We start from the raw sequence: 16,136 nt of genomic DNA, 5'->3' as shown, positions 1-16,136 counted from the left end.
CATTTAGCAGAAATGTTTAGTGAGTTAAATACACACACACAGGCACACAATAAATGCATGCACACACAGCTTTTGTTTATTTTGATTACAAAGAGAAGTGTGTGTGTGTGTTCAGTAGCTCAGTCAACCCTGCCACTTCACAGACTGTAGCCGCCAGGCTGCTCTGTCCATGGGATTCTCCAGGTAAGAATACTGCAGTGGGCTTCATTTCCTCCTCCAGAGGATCTTCCCAACCCAGGGACCAAATCCACATGTCTTGAGTCTCTTGCATTGGCAGGTGGGTTTTTTACCACTAGTACCACCTGGGGAGCTCACAAAGAGAAGATGAATATGCAACTACACTCACTCAGAATATCTGCAAATGTATCTTTCTTTAAATAACATCGTCCTGTTTTACAGCTAAGGAAACTGAGATTGACTGGCTCAACCCTCACGCAGTGAAATCCAAAGTAAGTATATAATATACTTTATATAATATAAAGTACAATAACTGTCAAAATTTTCCCCTCACACCACAATTTATAAGGTTCTCTAGGTACATTTTGTCTCTGGGCCCTGACAACCCTCCGCTGTTTAGGTGACTACTAGGATACAGGCTTCTCCCCACATCTCCCAAACCTGGAAATGAGACAGTCCTCTGTTAGCAGGAGAAGGCAATGGCACCCCACTCCAGTACTCTTGCCTGGAAAATCCCATGGACAGAGGAGCCTGGTGGGCTACAGTCCATGGGGTTGCAAAGAGTCAGACATGACTGAGCGACTGCACTTCACTTTCTGATGGCAGGCTACTCAAAGTGTAGTCATGGCCCAGCAGCAGGGGTATGACCTGGACGCTTGTTAGAAATGCAGGCTCCCAGGCTCCAGGCAGCCCTGCCGACTCGGAATCTGCATTTGAACAAGGTCCCCAGGTGACTGGTAGGCACATCCAAGTCTGAAACGCCCTCTCATCAAGTCAGCCGTCAAATGATGAGCAGAGATGAGCGGAGTTACTGGGAAGACAGCATCCCCCATGCAAGTACATTTTGTGTGATCTGATTGAAGAGCTGAAGGAAGCACAGGCGCATTGTAATGGGCTGGTCTGGCAGGGAGGGACAGAGAAACGAGCATCGGAGCATCGTGCAGCTGCCACTGACAGACAATGCCAGCGTCGCTCGGGGTGGAGGATTGTGGCTAAAGGCCAGAGGCCAGGCCAGGCCTGCTGAGCCAGGGACATGCGAGGCGTCCAGATCTGCAGACATGGCACGTCGCTCACGGGAGCCCGTTGGGTTACTGGGACGGGCAGGCTGCGATCCCTTTTTATTGTCAGCCTTCATGAAGACCTTCCTTGAAGACAGAGTGTCTGGTATCGACGTAAAGCTCCTTTTCGTTTCCAAGTCACATGTGCCTACTCTGTCATGTTTCCCAGAGAACATGGCCAATGTCTCTGATGGAGGAAGTGGCTGGATGCCACCCTGTGCCCACAGGTTCCATCTGCCCCTGTCAGGGATGGCACACAGGCATGCCAAGGAGCAAACCTCCTCTCATCTGCAATTCTTAAGGAAATTCAGCCAATTCTGAGTCTACAATAGTTTATACCACAGATGAGCCCCTCCTCAGTGGAAGGTGGCCAGAAGCAATGTGGATAGCGTCTGGAGGAGGCCTGGTAGGAAATGAAGATCCCAGGTAAGCTTTGATTCTGGAGCCCTGAAATGTCCATCTCATTGGAATAAAGAGGAATTCACGTATGTCTCATCCAGAAAGATGAGGTCACCCCCAACGTCTGGAAGAATGAGTCCAAGATGACATGTACATCATCTTCTAACCTCTGCTCTAAAACCATTTCCTCCAGGTTTACTATTTGGCTTCTCCTTTGGGTTGGCCCATGGACAGAGGGAGTGGTTATGGCAACAAAAGCAGATGGATCCCAGGGATGTTTGGTCTTATATTTTCCTCCATGTCTTTCCATTCTACAATGCGACCTCGTTCAATGGGGTAATGAACGAGGGTTAGAGGGTTGTAATGAAGATATTCCTGAGATGAATTCTCCCAGACCGGCAGCCTTCTAGGCTCTCACCATCTCCGCAGGGCCCACTCTCAAGCTCAGGCTGGTGGGAGGGACAGGGCAGCATGTTACAAGGATGCTCATGAGGCCACATGGGGAGCTGTGTGGTTTGGGGTCAGGAAACCAGGTGCCTGACTGTCAGGCTACACCCACAGACTCAGGCACCACCAGCAAGTCAGGTGTCTCTTGGTTTTGGCAGCTCTGAAATTATGAGTTGACAATCAGATGGCACGGAAGCCTGGAAACAAAGTTATCAGTTAATCAGAAAGGCCTGCTTGGATGTGGTTTAGATATCCTGAAAGTTAGCACAATGTGGCATCTGGTGGAAATCGCTATGCCCAGGATGAGTGATGGTGTATGTGTGTGTGTGTATATGTGTGTGTGTGTGTGTGTGTGTGTTTGTTTGTATGTGGTTGTGGTTGAAGACAGAGAATCTGGCTTTGTTTTTAACTCTCAGGTGAACAACGAGAGATTCTGACAAATGGAATGACTTTAGAATAACTTCCTAAAGAGAAATATTTGTATGTATACAAAGTCTACTTAACATTTAAGACAAGGGACAAGTTTTTTTTAATGCTACTCCATATAAACATTTGTTAGAATCCTAAAATGTTTAATGTTAATTATGCAATTTACTCCTGAACACTCTCATTATAAAATATTCAATGATTGCAGACACAGCTAAATTCCTCCTTAACCACTTCGAACCAGTGCCAACTTCTTCCCAGAGGCAAGTAGTGTGGTGGCCATTGGGGTATAAATCTTTCCAAGGTCTTTTCGCTACAGTTATAAACATGAACACGTCCCCAGAAACACAGCTAATGTCATTCTGATGTTCTGTTTTGTTTCTATTAGAAATACCATTATATTGAACACATTATCTACAATTTGTTTTGTTCATTCAGAAACATATTGTGGAGACTTTTTCCTGTTAGTTCTTATAGACCCATCTCCTTTCTAACCACTGCATAGTATTCAGCAGAATGCATATGCCATCCTTTATGTAACCTTGGATCTTTATGTAGTCTTTATATAATCCTTCCTCAGTGATCAGTGCAAAGAAATAGAGGAAAACAATAGAATGGGAAAGACTAGAGATCTCTTCAAGAAAATTAGAGATACCAAGGGAACATTTCATGCAGAGATGGGCACAATAAAGGACAGAAATGGTATGGACCTAACAGAAGCAGAAGATATTAAGAAGAGGTGGCAAGAATACAAAGAAGAACTATAAAAAAAGATATTAATGACCCAGATAATCATGATAGTGTGATCACTTGCCTAGAGCCAGACATCCTGGAATGCAAAGTCAAGTGGGCCTTATGAAGCATCACTACGGACAAAGCTAGTGGAGGTGATAGAATTCCAGTTGTGCTATTTCAAATCCTGAAAGATGATGCTGTGAAAGTGCTGCACTCAATATGCCAGCAAATTTGGAAAACTCAGCAGTGGCCGCAGCACTGGAAAAGGTCAGTTTTCATTCCAATCCCAAAGAAAGGCAACGCCAAAGAATGCTCAAACTACTGCACAATTGCACCCATCTCACATGCTAAAAAAGTAACGCTCAAAATCCTCCAAGAGAGGCTTCAACAGTATGTGAATTGAGAACTTCCAGATGTTCAAGCTGGATTTAGAAAAGGCAGAAGAACCAGAGATCAAATTGCCAAAATCCACTGGATCATCGAAAAAGCAAGAGAGATCCAAAAAAAACATCTACTTCTGCTTTATTGACTACACCAAAGCCTTTGACTGTGTGGATCACAATAAACTGTGGAACATGCTCAATGAGATGGGAATGCTAGACTGCTTTACCTGCCTCCTGGGAAACCTGTATGCAGGTCAGGAAGCAACAGCTAGAACTGGATATGGAACAATGGACTGGTTCCAAATTGGGAAAGGAGTACATCAAGGCTGTATATTGTCACCCTGCTTATTTAACATATATGCAGAGTACATCATGTGAAATGCCGGGCTGGATGAAGCACAAGTTTGAATCATTGTCAGGAGAAATATCAATAACCTCAGATACGCAGATGACACCACCCTTATGGCAGAAAGGGAAGAGGAACTAAAGAGCCTCTTGATGAAAGTGAAAGAGGAGAGTAAAAAAGTTGGCTTAAAACTCAACATTCAGAAAACTAAGATCATGGCATACAGTCCATCACCTCATGGCAAACAGATGGGGAAACAATGGAAACAGTGACAGCCTTTATTTTCTTGGGCTCCAAAATCACTGCAGTTGCTGACTGCAGCCATGAAATTAAAAGACACTTGCTTCTTTGAAGTAAAGCTATGACCAACCTAGACAGCATATTAAAAAGCAGAGACATTACTTTGCCAACAAAGGTCTGTCTAGTCAAAGCTATGGTTTTTTTCCAGTGGTCATGTATGGATGTGAGAGTTGGACTGTGAAGAAAGCTGAGTACCAAAGAATTGATGCTTTTAAACCGTGGTGCTGGAGAAGACTCTTGAGAGTCCCTTGGACCGCAAGGAGATCCAACAAGTCCATCCTAAAGGAGATCAGTCCTGAATATTCATTGGAGGGACTGATACTGAAGCTGAAACTCCAATACTTTGGCCACCTGATGCGAAGAGCTGACTCACTGGAAAAGACCCTAATGCTAGGAAGGATTGAAGACAGGAGGAGAAGGGGATGACAGAGGATGAGATAGTTGGATGGCATCACTGACTCAATGAACACGTGTTTGAGCAAGCACTGGGAGTTGGTGATGGACAGGGAAGCCTGACTTGCTGCAGTCCATGGGGTTGCAAAGAGTCGAACATGACTTAGTGACTGAACTGAACTGGTGTAATCTTGTTTTATTGATGGGAATATGGGTGGTTTTCCATTTTCACCAACACAAGTACCTTTGCTGCAATACCTCCTTGAGAGCATGCATGGATAGTCTCTAAAGGAACTGCTGCAACTTTTATACATGAACAGATCCTGCCACCATCACCTCCCAGTATGGCTGAACCAATTCACACACTGAGGAGTGTGAGGCTACCTAGCTCCCCGCCCAGTGCTCACTATTAAACTCATACAGATTTGCCTATTTGAAGGATGTTTAACTTGCATGTCCCTGATGACCACTTAGAGCATCTTTTCAGGTGTTTTTCTTTCCTCATCTGGGAGCTGCCTCTTCATATTTTTGCACATTTTAAATTTTGGGTTGTCTTTTTCTTTTGAGTTGGTAGGAGCAGAACATCTTTTCAAAGAGAAACTGCAAAAGCAAGTAGCAAAAGACAGTTTGCTTGACTGCAAAAAGCTATAAAGGCACCTGCTGGCGGAGAAATGAAGGGAAAAAAAAGCCTGTGGTGTGTGCGTGCGTGCATAGTTTTTTTCCATAGCGTGACTTTAACACCCACACATGTTTGTAAACGGAGTGAAGCCCCCAAAGATTGCAACGGCAGAGATGAAAGACAGAAAAGGGAGGTAGTTCTGCCAGATGCTTAATAATAAGAAGGGCGATTTCTAGCCAACAGCTATGGGCTGGCTTTCACGGGCTGCAGGGGCTTGGTCTGTGGCCCGAGGACCAACTCTTTCCTGCAGGAATCTTTCCTATGGTGGGAGCTGGGGATCTGGGCTCCTGCTCATCCGTTGCCCACCTAAGGAAGTGACAACTGTCTGTGGCCCCTGTCTGGGGTTATCTGAGGGGCTCATCGACGCTGCTAGTGACAGAGGCAGAGGAGCAACCAGGTGGTAGCAAGGGGTTGGCAGACCCAGGCTCACCGACTTGCTCTCAACCGCAAGGGAACTTATCTCCACAGGGCATCTTCCTGGGTGAAAGCTGAAGCCTGGGGGCTTGAGAGAACGGGCACTTGTGGGGCGCAGAGGGGCTGAGGAGGAAGGGGGTAGGGGACCCAGCCTCTCTGCAGCTGGTTCTGCTGTGTCTGTGGATGAGGTCATGGATAAACCGCCATAGTTTACCCACAAGGATAAACCCCAAAGATGGGGTGTGGTGTGGGCCGAAGAGCTGGGTCTGTGTGACATCATCCCTCGAGCCCTCTGTCGTCAAATCTTGTTTAAAAAGATTGGAGAGGAAAGGCTCCGGCCATTTTTCTTTCAGAAGACAGGTCTGGAGTGGGCTGTGTTTCCAGCCTTTGCGAATGTGGCTAATAAGTCAAGGCTGTCGCTAAGGAGGTTTGAATTGCTTTCTTTTCTTTTTACAGAGTCTTGCTCATAATAATTCTCTGTTTCTCCTCCCAAAGCTCCTGCAGCAGATATGTTACCAAGTCCCCCCAACTCTGGAATACTTCCCCGAACCCACTCACTTTACTCCGCCCCCAATTTCAAACAGAAACAAACCCTTCCTGCCTCTGGGCATTCCTGAAGCCATTCATGACTCCTAATATCATGCCTTCTCTCCCAAGATCTCCTCCACTCAGGCTTTCATGTAACCTCCTGAAGGACTATCCATTGCTTAATGCTCAAAGGGTAACGGGACCTTCTGAAGACAGGTAGCTTCTCTGCCCCCGCTTGCAGAAGTGTCTTTCTCCATTTCCGTTTATCTCCATTATTCCTCCATTGCATGAGTGCACGCATACACACACACACACACACACATTTAGCTCATGACATTTTCTTATTCTGTCTTAGATTATTTGTAATTTGCTTTATCTTATGCCACAGACAGTGAAGTCATCCATTCATGGATTCTACGAGTATCTATAAGGGCTCACCACATGCCAGAGATTGCCCTACCCTTGTGTTTCTGATTTTTCTCTCCTGTCTTCCTTCTTCATTCATATTCCTTCTGCCTCCTCCTTGCTCCTACATCCTTATTTTCAGGGACATTTTTCTCTAAGGAACCAAAACTACCTCATGAAATTATCAGCCACTGAAAAGCCCTCAGGCTTTCTGCAGTCCTTTGGGGGCAGAGGGAGGTGAAGGGATGAGCAGTCTGATGCTATGTTTAAGCCACGCTGCTCTCCCATGTCTGTTGGTAGGTCCTTTATTTACTGTATGTCTACCTAACAGGTCTGTCTGCAGGACACGGACATTTTGCCTTGGGGACTGTATATTTTATAACTGCATCTTAGTGGAAGCCCCTTGCCATCTCATGCAATGGCTCTTCCTTTCCATACGTCAGCATACATGTCACCTCCTCAGAGAAGCCTTCCCTGTTTGCCCATTGGAAGTAGCCCCATCCTCTCCATGACCCAGCCACCCTCAATGACAATCACCTTGTGTGGGAGATGAATGTCATTGATGTTCCCAGTTAATGGTCTCCCTCCTTCCATATCCTTTGAGATGGAGTTTGCAGCTGTTCCCACCAAGAGGCAGAGCCTGTTTGCACCCCCGCCCCGACCCCCTGAATCTAGGCTGACCACGTGCCTTGCTTTGACTAACAGAACGAGACAGAAGTGATGGTGTGTTAGCTCAGAGCCCAGATCTTCAGAAGCCTTGCATTCTTCCGATCCCAAGTGTTCTCTCTCACCTTCCCTCCCTCCTGCTGTTCTTCCCTCCCTCCCTCTCTCTCTCTCAGAACCTAACCATCAGCATGTGCACAAACCCAGGCGACTCAGGTGGAGGATGGGAGACCACACAGATGAGAGCTATGTTCACCCTAGCCAGCCAGCCCCTCATCAACTTGTTAGCTGACCACAGACACGAGTAGACCCAGCTCAAGTTATCTGAGGTTGGCGGGGATGAGAAGAACTGGCCAGCAGAGCCCAGCTTACATTGCGACTTACAGAATCATGAATTAAGTAACAATCATTGCTTTAAGCCACTAAATTATGCAGTGGTTCCTTACGCAGCAACAGCTAACTGATACATCTTGCTTATTTCCTTTAGAGCCTTTCTTGGGAAACTCGGTTAGCTCCTCAAAGACTCAGCTTCCTTATATTTCAAAAGGACACACTTTATCTTGTAGCCTTCTATGGGATTTAGATAAGATGATGTTGTAAAGCTCTTGGCACAACTAGGGGCTCAGGACACTTATTTATTTCCTTTTTCTCTGGAGAAGAGTGGAGAGTCTCAGTCAAGAGAACGTCTGAGCCATTCTCCTCCAAGAAAGCCCTCAGAGGCCTTGGAACCATTAAGAAGAAATGTTACTAGGAAGGGGACCCAGGGTGAGATAGTGAAGCAAGCCTGTTAAGTGGGTTGAATTTGGTCGATAAGTCCTGCATCGTCATTTAACAGATTTCTCTGCAATGTTTAGAAGAGAAATTGTTTATCACAAGAAGGGCCAGTATTTTTGCTTTGGTGCCTCCCAAATGCCAAGCTCTCTGATAGCAACATTCATAGCAACTTTATGGAATAGATATTAACGTCCTGTCTTACAAAAGAGGAAACTGAGGCTTTGAGACAAAGGCTACCCTGTAAGTAAGTGTAGAACTGGACAGACCTTAGACATGGCCGTGACATCAAGTACCTTCACTAGAAAGTACTGCTCGCTGAGCACACGCTAAGTGCTAGGCCTTTCTAGGCTCCTTTTATATACTAGCTCTTTTTTATCCTCACAGCAGCTGGGGGGCTATGGAGGGGTACCATCACCACGTTTCAGAAATAAGGGAAGTCTCTTGCCCCAGGTCACACAGGCATGGCGGTCATCCCAACCTTGTTCTAGTGGGAGACAATTTTCACCTTCTTCCATGACCATTCCCAGGGATGGAGGAAGGTCAAGATATTAAGTCAGCAGTAAGTTTAAAACAAAAAGAGAAGTGAGCTAAATCTTTGAGGCCAACAGAAAAGAAGGGCAGGTCGTCACAGAGCAACTCCCAGGACAGCAGAGTGGAAAGGGGCTTATGTCCAGTCTCTTGGCAGAGCCCCGTGCATGCAGGATGGTGGGAACCCAGAGAGCAGTTGTCTTCCTCTGGAGTCATCTCAAATGTGGGGGGAAAGGCCTCATCAATACAAGGGAGAGGGGAAGGAATGGGGGTCCCAGGTCCCACAGCGTAAGTACTGAATAACAGATTCCAAGTTGAAAAGATTGCAAGCGGATGTCTTTCTGCAAATGCCTCAGAACCTTGGATGTGCTGTTTGTCTGTTTTGCAAATTTGCATTGTGCTGAATACTCACTCACACCTCTAGGCCACAAGACTCAAGTCTGGAAAAGCGGCTACACATTATTTTGGGGACATATTTTTTTCAAATGTGGCTGATTTTGAAAAGCGGGTTGTTACTTCTCAGAAGGAAACCTGTGTTCAATCTGAAGCCTGGGATGGGGTCTTAATTCATGTTTTTCTCTTCCCAGCAGGTAGAAACTCGGTAAGTGTATGTGTGGTCCGCATGTGAGAGACTCTACAGAGAAAGCACCAGACTGGAGGCCTCAGGTCAACAGCCCCCCATGGAGAAGCACTTCTCTGGGCCTCCATGATAGAGACTCGATCTTTGATGTGGTTGCTCTGATGTGGCCATTTTGAAACTGGGGACATTTTGACACAGCTATTTTAAAGCCGTGGAAATTTTCTGACTTTTTAAAAACACCACCTTCAAGCTTCTGAAAAAATTAATAAGTATCAGTGCAGTGTGGGCTCGGGGACACGGTGAGGATCAACATCATAGAGAAAACTGAGAGGGGACGAGGGGCCTATTTTTTATTTACATTTCTTATAGGAAAAGAGTTGAAAGTTTAATGGACTGATTTTTAGGGTCGCAAAAAGCCTCCAAGTTAAAAAAAGCCTTTGAGTAATCAAGATAGTGTGGTATTGGTGAAAGAAGAGACAGATAGATCAATGGGACAGAAAGGGGAGCTCAGAAAAGAGACCCCCATGAATATCGCCAACTGGTCTTGGACAAAGGAGCAAAGGAAACACAATGGAAAAAGACAAAGATAGTCTTTGCAACAAACGGTGCGGGAACAACAGGACGTAAATGTGCCCAAAATGAACCCAGACACAGGCCTCACACCCTTTACAAAATTCAACTCAAAATGGATCTTTGAGCTAAATGTAAAACACAAAAGTCCCAGGAGGCAACACTAGAAAACCTAGATGACCTTGGGCAGGTGATACACTTTTTAGATATAACACCAAAGGGGCAAGCTGTGAAAGAAAGAACTGAAAAGCTAGACTTCATTAAAAACTGCTCTGCCAAAGAAAATGTCAAGAGACTGAGAAGATAAGTCATAGACTGGGAGAATGTATTTGCAGAAGACATACCTGGTAAACGACTGTTATCCAAAATATACAAAGAACGCCTAAAACTCACCAATGAAAAACAACCTGATTTTAAAAAAATGGGCCAAAGGCCTTAACAGACACCTCACCAAAAAGATACAGAGATGGCAAACAATCATATGAAAAGATATGAGCAATCTTATGAAAAGCTCTTTATCATATGTCATCAAGGAAATGCAAATTTAAAGAAACAGTAAGATACCACCATAGAGCTATGCTGCTGCTGCTAAGTCGCTTCAGTCGTGTCCAACTCTGTGCCACCCCATAGACGGCAGCCCACTAGGCTCCCCCGTCCCTGGGATTCTCCAGGCAAGAACACTGGAGTGGGTTGCCATCTCCTTCTTCAATGCATCAAAGTGAAAAGTGAAAGTGAAGTCGCTCGTCATGTCCAACACTGTGCGACCCCATGGACAGCAGCCCACCAGGCTCCTCCGTCCATGGGATTCTCCAGGCAAGAGTACTGGAGTGGGGTGCCACTGCCTTCTCCACCATAGAGCTATGCGAATGGCCAAAATCTTCAAATGCTGGCAATGATGTGAAGCTTTAGAAATTCTTATCCACTGCTGATGGGAATGCAAAATGTACAGACGCCTTGGAAGGTTCTTACAAAACCACACATAGTCTTACTATACGATCCAGTAATCAAACTCCTTAGTATTTACCCAAAAGAACTCAATATATGTGTCCACACAAAAACCTCACATGAATGCTTATAACTGCCAAAACCTGAAAGCAGCCAAGGTGGCCTTTAGTAGGTGAATGACAAGGAATATTGCAAGAAAGAAGTTATCAAGCCATGAAAAGACATGGAGGAAACTTAGATGAATATTACAAAATGAAAGAAGCCAGTCTAAAAAGGCTATATAGTGGACGAGTCCAACCAGATGACATTCTGGAAAGGCAAAACTATGGAGACAATAAAGAGATCATTGCTTGCCAGAGGTCAGAGGGGAGAGAAAGATGAATAGGTGGGGCAGAGAGGATTTTTAAGGCAGAGCAACTACTCTGAATGATTCTATAATGGTGGACACATGTCACTACACATCTGTCAAAACCCAGAGAACGCACACCACCATGAGTGACCCTTCATGGACTTTGGGTCCATACCATGGACATGGTATGTTGACGTAGGTTCATCGGTTGTTATAAATACACCACTGTGGGGCAGGATATGGGTGGGGAAGCAACAGGGGATATGTGGGAACTCGCTGTACCTTCTGCTCAACTTTGCAGTGAACCTACAACTGCAAAAAAAGTATGTCTCCTTGTTTTTTATAAAGCTTGTCAGCAATCCTGCTTCGTAACTGTCCTCATCAAGGTTCCCTGACAGTTAGCAGGGTGCCCTCCCTCCCTCTGGGCTGTCGGGCCCTAAGTGCCCAGAAGCCTCCCTGGAGGCAGGAGTGGGCAGAAGGGCAGAGCCAAGCAGTGCTGAGGGTTCTGGAGCCGGCGGTGGCCCAGCCAAGGTAAGGTAGAATCAGTGAGCTGGTCTGGCCAACTGGAGCTCATGCTGAGCGAGCCTGCGGAGAAACCACGAGGCTTTGCTGGTTTTTCCCTGAAGTTTCCCAGGCAGCCGTCAGTGATCTCTTAGGAATGGGAACTGGATTGGGTCATTGCCTACACAGACCCCTTCAGTGGCTTCCATCACTCTGGGCATCAGGTCAACACCACGGACCTGGGCCTCAGTGGCCACCCCACCGGGCGCCTCCTGGTTCCCCAGCCGCCTCACCCCTCTCTGTCCCTAGCATGTTCTTCTCATCCTTGGACACGCCCAACTTCCTACTACCTGTTCCCTGGGCTGGGTTACCCCAATCTTCGGCTCATGGGAATTTATAATCTAGGTCCTAAATGTCACCTCTTTAGTAAGCCCCTCCTAACCACCCGGTGTGAGACGCCCCCTCGGTCACTCCACCATCTCTCGGCTTTAATTCTCTGTCATTTAACTTGGTATTTTTGGTCTTGTGTACTGCCCTATCCCTAGCTTTTAGTTCAGCGCTGGCACAGAGCAGGAACTTGGCAAACAGATGTTGAATGAAGGACTCCAATGAGACCGGCCAGTGAGAAAAGACATGTCAGGGCAGAAGGACTGATGTTTTAGCATAAACAGATAGTGCGAATAAAGTCACAAGTGCTGCAACTGGTCTCACAATTCACACGCTGCGAGTACAAAACCTTAGGAGGTGTGCATGACGTTTATTTTCCCTTATAAATTGCACATATTCTGCAAGAACCTTGCAGCCACGCAATGAACTCTTGACCTCCTCCAGGTTCCAGAGACCTTCATTTCAACACCTTAACCACATCACATCCAATGCTAAACATACCACCACCTTATAAAACCAACACCATTCCTCATATCTCATTTTTATTATGGGCACCCAAGTCTTCCCAGAGCCTCTGAGTGATTCTGCTCCCCCGTTCTGCAACCTCCCGCCACTGGCCAGCTCCCTGGTCACCCGGCATGTCTCTCTCATCCCTTTCATTCCTGCTGCTGGGAACGGTGTGGACCACTCTTTGCCCCACCCTCTGCCTCTGACAATTGTCTCCTGGGTCACTTTCCAACCTTCAGTGGCTATTCATGAGAACTGATATTAGCAAAAACGGCTACTTCTTTCCTCCTTCTTCTCCTTTCATGGTTTTAAGTGCTAACCACAAAACACAAAGAATTTAAAGAATCTAACACAACACTGGAAAGCAACTATACTCCAAAAATAATTAATTAAAAAACAAAAAAGAAAAAACAATCCGTAGTTATCCGGGAAAGGCTGCACCGACTTTAGGCCTCCTTGGGAGAGAGGGGCCCTCCTTCAAGCCCCTCTGCCCTCAGGAAGAGAAGAGTGGTCCCCCGCCACGTACTGTAGAGTCAGTCTTCCTACAATACAGATATCAGCTGCTGAAATGTGGGTCAGTCTAGACCTACACTGTGCACCGTGGTGGCCACTGGCTGTATGTAATCTTGCTTTTCTTCCTGAATCTTTGATACATACTAGGCAAGACAATCCAAAAGCACAGTGGGGTCTTTGGAAGAGGATAGATTTCCACTCTTCCTTGATTTAGCCATTACCCTCCCTTGGGAAGTTCAGAGTGTCTTGAAGGGGTTATCTAAATTCAAACCAATTGCAATTAAATAAAATTTAGAGAAATGCATTTCTGAGTCACACTAAGCACAGCTCGCATGCTCACTGCTACACGTGGTGGCAGCTGGGCCATGAACAGCGCAGACACAGGATGTTGTTCCCACCACCTTGTAGAAAGCGCTAACGCACAGCCCTGCTCTAGACCCCCAGCACTTGGATGAGGCTTGTTTTTTCATTAATGTAGCCAAGAGATGATTACTAAACCCTTAGAACGTGCTGCTGAACTGCAACTATGCCAAGACCTTGTGGTCCTGTGCTCACAGAGTTAGTGGGGAAAGAAAATCCTTGTGAACTTTACTCCTTGGAAGTCTATCCCTGGAACTCCTTGAACCCACACTACTCAGACCCTCACCACCAAACGATTGCTAACCCCTTTAAGACACATTGGACTTCCCAAGGGATGATAAGGCCTTAATCAAGGAGGAGTAGAAATCTAGCACTGCCTTCTTCCAAAGACCCCCCTGTGCTTTTGGAAGATGACTTTCCTAATACTTAACGAAGATTCAGGAAGAAGAGCAAGATTACAAACCTAGCCTTAGATCTGGAGACCTTGGAAAGCAGAGGACTGAAGCAAAACTCATTTATTCTCTGCCAGAGACTGTGCTAGATGCTCGGAATGTGGGGACAAACGGGGGAACCCCGACGCGGCTCTCCCACTGGCCCCTGCCACAGTCACCTGGGGCCTTTCCTCTGAGGCAGACCTGAGACGCTGTGGGGCACAGATTTCATTTCACAATTAGTCCCTCACTGACCTTCAACTCCAGTGCAGCCCCAGGCCCTGGGACCCAGAGGGCCTGCACCCACCCCCGGCCCTCTAGAACTCATCTAGGTGAGAATGCAGAGAGAAAAATCCCTGTTGCAAAAGGGAGCCAGCAATGGCCCATGATCACCCAGCTCCGAATTCTACCTGCAGAGAGAGAAACGCAGCAAAGAAAACAAAAGAATGGGGAGTCCCCTCTGAGGAATGAAACAAACTGAGTGACAGCAGAAGGAACCCCTCTCGTCCCTGCTCACTGGAGGCACCAGAAGTTCTCCCTGTTGCCTCCCCAGCCTTGTCATCCCAGCCTCCTCTGCAACCCAGGGAAAACCTGGGAATTCCAAAGTGGCTCATCTAGAACTTCTGGACCGACTTCCAGAACACGTGGACGCGGGGGCGGGGCCACACAGAAGAGAGCATTCTTCCCACAGCACACACTGACCCCTTCTCTTGTTCCCTGACCACCGCCCCCAGTGCCCCTCTTCCCACCAGACTCACCAGCCACGTGGTGCGCAAGCTGCCCGAGTCAAGAGGAGGTAGAAAGCGCAGCCATCTTCCTCGCCCAGGGCGCGCGCCCTTGTAGCGCAAGGCTCAGCCTCCTGGAAGCGTTCCCGGGTCCCAAGCAAACACAAGGGAGGAGCAACGTCACCACTCCCTCCGCCAAGACCCCCAGAAATCAGTTCAGGGGGCATTTGTGTCCCTCTGTGGCCCCTTCCTTCTCTGTCATCATTTGCCAACTCCAAGGGAGAAGTGAAAGGCCACGGCGTTCAGCCGATTCTCAGTCAGGCCCCGTTTTAGACACGATACTCAGTGAATGTGGACGAGGTTAGGGAATTCACGGCTCCCTCAAGGCTGTTGAATCAGCCACTGCTTTCATTCTTACTGCTCACTGCGCTGTATGTTTCGTATGGGCTACTTGCTGGCCTTTCCACTCAGATAATAAGCCCAGCTGCATCTTCTGCATGGCTTTGCTCTGTAGGAACTGATGGTGGCTGGGATGGATGGGTCCTGTGCCTGGAGGAACACCGCCAAGGCCACAGGCCGATATATAATATACTGAAAAGGCAAACTCAGTCTCACTGCAGTGCTGTGGGGACTTTTTCCCCCAGAACAAATCTAAAAAAAAAACGAGTCTTTGCCATAACGACAACAAAGAATCAACTTGAGTCTTTTCTCTGTTCTGGGCATCAGAGGCTGTTGACTGTAGCTTCTCTTTCACAATTATTCCCCAAATGCCCCTCAAATGCCAGGCATGGTGCCTGGCCCTGGGACCCAGAGAGGTGCAACTGTATCGTGATCGAAGGCTCCACCGTAGCTGCTGTTGCTGGTGAAGACTTGCACACGTGACTTTGTCAAAAATACAACATCTGTTTAGGTGTTTTTCAAAATGTCACCTGAACACCCATGATCAGTAAGATGAAATGCATCATTGATGTTGATACATCTCGTGGATAGTGGTCACGTCAGAATAAAATCTTACTGTATTTGACCTCAGTTTTAAGGGGTTCCTGGCTCTCCAACACTCCCTGTGTTCCCAGATGTGTCTGTCCCATGCGTGACCTTCGAAGGTGGCACTGCCATCCGACGGAACTTTGGGAGATGACGGGCCTGCTCCTCACCTGTGCCATGTACCACGGTGGCCACGGCCGCACACGGCTGTCAAGCACCCGAACTGTGGCTGCTGTGACTCAGGAACTAGTCACATTGTGATTGATTTGAATTTAAACAGGCAGACGTGGCTAGTAGCTATGGTACCATAGTAGCTGTACGGGTTTAGGTACATCTAAGGTCTAACGGGTCACTCTGTGATGCCCAGGGCAGGGGACAGGGGTGATCATCACCCCCTCACAGGCCTGTCCAGACAATGAGACCTTATAAAGATACACTTGGGCCAGCCTGATCCCCCTCGATGGGACTCTCCACCTCCCCATCCCCTGAAAGGAGCCATGCTTTGGAAAAGCATGTCTAGGAAAAGAAATGGCTGTCAGACGATCGGCTTGTCTGAGCATCTTCAGAGAAGACAGTTTTCCCTTAGACCAGCACTTCTTGGCTTTTCAGTTCTGTTTGCACATTACTGA

General features: G+C 47.0%; 1 protein-coding gene across 1 annotated transcript in view; it reads left to right on the top strand.

Annotated features, from left to right (window-relative positions):
* Positions 1–16,136, top strand: part of CCR9 (C-C motif chemokine receptor 9) — a 55,566-nt gene that overhangs the window by 23,688 nt on the left and 15,742 nt on the right. Inside the window, exon 3 of the mRNA XM_055557696.1 lies at positions 15,597–15,741. Within this exon, the coding sequence (XP_055413671.1) occupies positions 15,597–15,741 (145 nt within the window). The remainder of the gene's footprint in view (positions 1–15,596; positions 15,742–16,136) is intronic.

Source organism: Bubalus kerabau, chromosome 20 (assembly GCF_029407905.1).
Source record: "Bubalus kerabau isolate K-KA32 ecotype Philippines breed swamp buffalo chromosome 20, PCC_UOA_SB_1v2, whole genome shotgun sequence".
Taxonomy (NCBI): domain Eukaryota; kingdom Metazoa; phylum Chordata; class Mammalia; order Artiodactyla; family Bovidae; genus Bubalus; species Bubalus kerabau.
This window is presented reverse-complemented; position numbering and strand designations above follow the sequence as displayed.